Source organism: Salpingoeca rosetta, assembly GCF_000188695.1.
Source record: "Salpingoeca rosetta unplaced genomic scaffold supercont1.3, whole genome shotgun sequence".
NCBI classification, from domain to species: Eukaryota; class Choanoflagellata; order Craspedida; family Salpingoecidae; genus Salpingoeca; species Salpingoeca rosetta.
In genome coordinates this window covers 2,334,231-2,339,230 of record NW_004754931.1, presented here as the reverse complement: position 1 = coordinate 2,339,230, position 5,000 = coordinate 2,334,231, and the positions used below count along the sequence as shown (strand labels likewise).

At 56.5% G+C, this 5,000-nt stretch overlaps 1 protein-coding gene across 1 annotated transcript in view; it reads left to right on the top strand.

Moving 5' to 3' along the window:
- Window positions 1-5,000, top strand: part of PTSG_02064 (uncharacterized protein) — a 13,167-nt gene that overhangs the window by 484 nt on the left and 7,683 nt on the right. Inside the window, exons 2-14 of the mRNA XM_004997997.1 lie at window positions 1-58; window positions 272-365; window positions 537-606; window positions 791-865; window positions 1,052-1,141; window positions 1,252-1,300; window positions 1,506-1,648; window positions 1,826-1,990; window positions 2,258-2,365; window positions 2,696-2,827; window positions 3,143-3,797; window positions 4,109-4,351; window positions 4,675-4,769. The exon at window positions 1-58 is cut by the window's left edge and continues 81 nt beyond it. Coding sequence (XP_004998054.1) covers window positions 1-58; window positions 272-365; window positions 537-606; window positions 791-865; window positions 1,052-1,141; window positions 1,252-1,300; window positions 1,506-1,648; window positions 1,826-1,990; window positions 2,258-2,365; window positions 2,696-2,827; window positions 3,143-3,797; window positions 4,109-4,351; window positions 4,675-4,769 — 1,977 coding nt within the window. The remainder of the gene's footprint in view (window positions 59-271; window positions 366-536; window positions 607-790; window positions 866-1,051; window positions 1,142-1,251; window positions 1,301-1,505; window positions 1,649-1,825; window positions 1,991-2,257; window positions 2,366-2,695; window positions 2,828-3,142; window positions 3,798-4,108; window positions 4,352-4,674; window positions 4,770-5,000) is intronic.

Below are 5,000 nucleotides of genomic sequence, written 5' to 3'. Positions count from 1 at the left end.
GACCACGAAGCAGCACATGCTCAGGACCGCGTGTCGGAGCTAATCCACGCTGCTCTTGGTACGTCAATGCAGAGCGCGGCATCACTGCACACTGAGCTAGGGCCGTATGTCGCGTTGTTTCGTCTGAACGCCCTGCTTCTTGTGTAGCTGGAAAGAACATTCGGCGCAGTTTCCCCTGTCATCGACATCAACATCGTCATCAGCACCATCGTCGGCATCACCATCACGACCTGACGCTTGGCTTGTATTCATCCTTGCGCCCTTTCGACAGCGCATGCCATTAAGGCCCAGAATGACCCGACGACGGTCTGCGTCACGCTGCTTCTGCTCGCCAAGCAGTCTCCAACCATCTTCAGCAATACAAAGTGCGTTCATGCGACACGCTTGTGTTTGTGTGCACCCCAATGTATTTGTGCTGCGCTGCACGTGCCAGTTTGTTTTCAGCACAACCAGTTTGACTTGGGGTTGCGGCAGCCTTACCACTGACAATCACCAACATGCCCTATTCGCCTCGCTTTGTTTTCCATCACCTGAAGAGTGTTGTCCGTGCTGATGGCCATGTTTCGAGCACACATGCAGTGGCCCAGCGCCGATCGTGCAACCATGGTGAGGCCCGGGTCCCTTGGTTCTGTCTCGTGTGTCTGCACCGCAACCCTTGTGGCAAGCCCAGCTCTTCTGCTGTAGCATAACCACGTGTCGATGTGACCAGGAATGATTGTGAGTTGTCGTCGTGCCCTGCGCTCTTGTTACTGTTTGAAGTATGATGATCGAACATTGCTTGCGTGTGCAGGTGCGTGCTGTTGCTGGTCGGCTGCTCCTGGTGGGACTCAGTGGCGCGAAGACGTGGCCCCTCGACCTCGTCGCAGTAAGCCACCCCTGCGTGTGGTGTGTGCGCGCGTGTGTGTGATGCATGTGTGGGATGCATATGTGTGTGATGCATGCGTGTGTAATTATTTTGATTTGTTCTGGTTTGGCTTGTGCGCGTTTGGGGTATGCAGTTTCGTGCATGTCTTGTGTTTGCTCACCTTGGACTTTGCGTGCATTGCATCAGCTGTATGTGGAGGACGCGCTGTCCAGACGGGAGTGGATCGAGAATCCGCTCATCACAGCATTTATTCGACAGATCGAGACGGCATTCAAGGTGTGCTTGTACGTCAGCATGATATTTGGGAAGCGCGTGACGGTGCACGCGTTGCTTGCTTTGTTTCTTCGAGCCACTCAACGTCGTCGCATCGCCCTGCGGCTCACCAGGTGTCGCCGCTGCCGGAAACCCCGCTGCAGCAACCCCGCTTCGTTGGACGTGAGTTCAATACAACACACAGACACACACACACATACACATGCGCACAATGTGCGGTGTCTGCACTTCCTAACCCCCTTTTCAACGCCCTCCTATTTGTTCTCATTATTGTCGACACACACACACACACACACACACACACACACACACACACACACACACACACACACACACACACACACACACACAAACGGCGTTGTGGTAGTTGAGAAGCAAGTGTCGCAGCTGTGCGTTGAGGCTGTGAACCACCTGAAACCGGCTGCCGTCAAGCCATCATCTCTTGCAGCCGCCATGAAAGTGCTGGCCAACGTGCCCGGTGTTGCTGCTGCTGCTGCGAAGCAATTCCAGGTCAGCAGGAGTCGCACACGTGATGCTTTGCGCATGCATGTGTCTGTTGTGTACCTGCTGCGAACGCGCACTTGGTGGTTCGTTGTGGTACTGCCCTCCCCCAGCTCACACCATCACCAACATCACCAACATCACCATCGTGACCGTCCTAACCATCGTGACTGCTGCACATGGTAGGCGTGGCTTGGTTCAAACGCCGGCACGAGCAACCAGTTACGCGATCTCATATCGGTGATGAAGACTATTGTGTCCTCCAACGACAAGTCCGTCCTGCGCCCGATCTTGATGCTCAAACTGCCAAACACACCCGTCGTCAGCGCCGCAACACACAACCTTGTCGACGTGAGCGCGTGTGCTCTGCTGTGTGGTGCCACCTGTTGCGTCAATGTGTTGTGTTTAATCGCCATGCGTGTGCGTATGCGTATGCGTGTGCATGTGGACATGTCTGTGTTCGTGCATATGTCTGTGTTTGTGCATAGAGGATGTGCAACCGCGCTGTGCCCTCGCGGTGCATGCTGTCATCCACCTGAGACTCCCCTCCCCCCAACCAACCAACCCAACTCCATGCCAATCCAATTCAATCAACACCACATCCACATTCCCCGCCAGGTGTTTGTGAGCGCGCTGCTGGCTGAAACGAACCGCAATGTGGCGAAGCTGACGCAACGGGCGCAAACGGCGCTTGCACGCGAGTTTGATGGGAAGGGAACGCTTCAGGTGAGAGCATGCAGCTCGCAGCGGACCTGACAGCAGTACACCAACACACGCCAGCCAGCCAACATGGGGTGCCAACAACCACCATCAACGCATGCATGAATGCGACTGATTATGCACGGCCGCGTCACCATAGGCCTTTGCGCAATTTCGCTTTGCCCTCCTCACCCCTTCATGCCCTCTGCTCCTCCTTTTCCATGTGTGCGTGTGTGTGTGTGTGTGTGTGTGGTGCGTGTGCGTGTATGTGTGGTGCGTGTGCGTGCGTGCGTGTGTGTGTGGTGCGTGTGCGTGTATGTGTGGTGCGTGTGCGTGCGTGCGTATGTGTGTGCACAGGACAACGCAGCCATCAAGATTGGGTTTGAGAAGGCCAACGCGTCCCTCATGCAGCAGGCTGCAGACATGATGCACAAGACTCTCATCTCTGCACCAGATCCTCGCAACAAACTCCGTGCCTTCGTGCGCAGGGTACGTGGGCACATTGCCATGGTCGTGGGCGCATGGTTGAAGCGGGCTTGGGGTTGTTTGTGGATTTGGAGCTAGCCTAGCAAAGTATCGCTTGGCGCACTCTTTATCATCTGTCGTCGCTTCACGTGTTTCCACGCAAGTGCATGCACTCGCACACACACACACACACTCACTCACTCACTCACTCACTCACTCACTCACTCATTCACTCACTCACTCACTCACTCACTCACTCACTCACTCACTCACTCACACATGCGTATTCAATCTCACCTCCCCCCGACACACACACACACATGCAACTGTACACTGCAGCTATCGTTGATTGAAGGCTTCAGTGCGCCGGCGCTGTGCGAACACTTGCTCAAGGCGTCCAGGGCGTGCAATTTGGGCTCCATGCCACACAAACAACTGGTGTCATACGTGACGCACGTGCTCGAAGTGTACGCACAGGTGCTGGCCTGCGCCGTACCGACCCATGCAATGGCAACGGCCGTTCTTGCGTTTTCACGCGCATGCGATCAGCCTTTCATGGCAACAGCGCCCGATGATAACGACGACGACCACGACCACAACCACAACGCGCGTCAGGCTTCCTCCGATCGCATGATCACTGACGAGGACAGCAGCAGCGCACCGGCGCCGTCCGCCCGCGCATCGGCCACACTTGATGGTGCAGCGCGCGCTGTCAAGCGTCGCGTCGCCGCCGCGCAGGAGGCAGGGTTGCTGTGGCTCGTACACATGCTCGACACGCATCTGCGGGAGACGCCAACGGGCTACATTGCGTATCAGCTGCGCCGCCTGTTCTTTCTCACGGACGCCAAGTCGTTTCTCGGGCGCAACGTGGCCGATGCATCGCCGCAGGAGTTTGCCGGGTACGAGCTCGCTGCTCGCCACCATCCCCTGCCAGCACACGTCGTCCCCACCATCGTCGCACTCGCAACCAAACGGCCAGACCTCCCCGGCAGCGGTGCGTTGGTGTGTATGTGTGTGCGTGTGTGATGTGTGTACATGTGTACATGTGTATGTGTGTGTGTGTGTGTGTGTGTGTGTGTGTGGGTGTGGGTGTGGGTGTGTGTTTGTGTGTGTGAGTGTGTGTGGCTACGCAATTGTGGCCATGCGGTTGTGGGTGCGCGACGGCCCGCCTCTCGGCCCTTGTCGCCCATCCACAGTGCGTTCATGTGCGCCCTGTCGTCCTGCTGGTCTTCCCGCGCCCTCACTCGACTCATCCTCAACCCATCACCCCCCCCCCCCCCAAAAAAAAAAAAATTCGGGCAATAGATGCGCTCGACATTCTGTACCGCATTGTCGGGAGCACCACAACATTCCACGTGCACTTTGGGCTTCCGGTCGACGTTCCCGATGCGGAAAGTCTCATCCACGCCATTCTTCGTCTCTCCGTGTACACGCTCCGCTTCAACGTGTCTCTCCCGCCCAACTTTGCACCGCCACCGCTCGTGGTCGCAACGGCGTACCAGCAGGCACTGGTCGTCATCCTCTGCCTGTGCGCCCTCAACGCCAAAGGTCAGAAGCACAATAGGCTCAATGTGTGGATGTGTGTGCATGTGCATGTGTGTGTGTGAGTGTGTGCGTGTGTGTGCGTGTGCATGTGTGTGTGAGTGTGTGCGTGTGTGTGCGTGTGCATGTGTGTGCGTGTGTGTGCACCGGTGTATACAAGTGAATGTGCATGAGACGTCATGTATACGCCCGTACATGTGCGATAAGCCGTAATTCTGCCCGTGTGCCGAGCAACCTGCTCGCAAGTGTGGGCACAACCAACCAACGTCACAGCTGATGCCTGCATTCCCGTCAACTGCTGCTGCTCCCTCTGCTCTCCATCATCATAGTGCTTGACGCCGCGTGGTCCACAGTCCCTGCCCTTCGAACCATCATCAGCACCACCATCACTCGAAACTTCAAGCACTTGCAACCAAGCCAACTCGTAAGCTCACGCCGGCCCTGTCCCTCCTTGTCCCTCGGTGTATCATGCCCGTGATTGCACAAACACATGAACAAAGACAAATCACGCGTGCACGCGCACTCATGCTTCCACCTATTAGTGTTCCCTTGTCCTCCTCCCCCGCACACCCACACCCACACACACACACACACACACACACACACACACACACACACACACACACACACACACACACTCTCTCTCTTCTTCTTT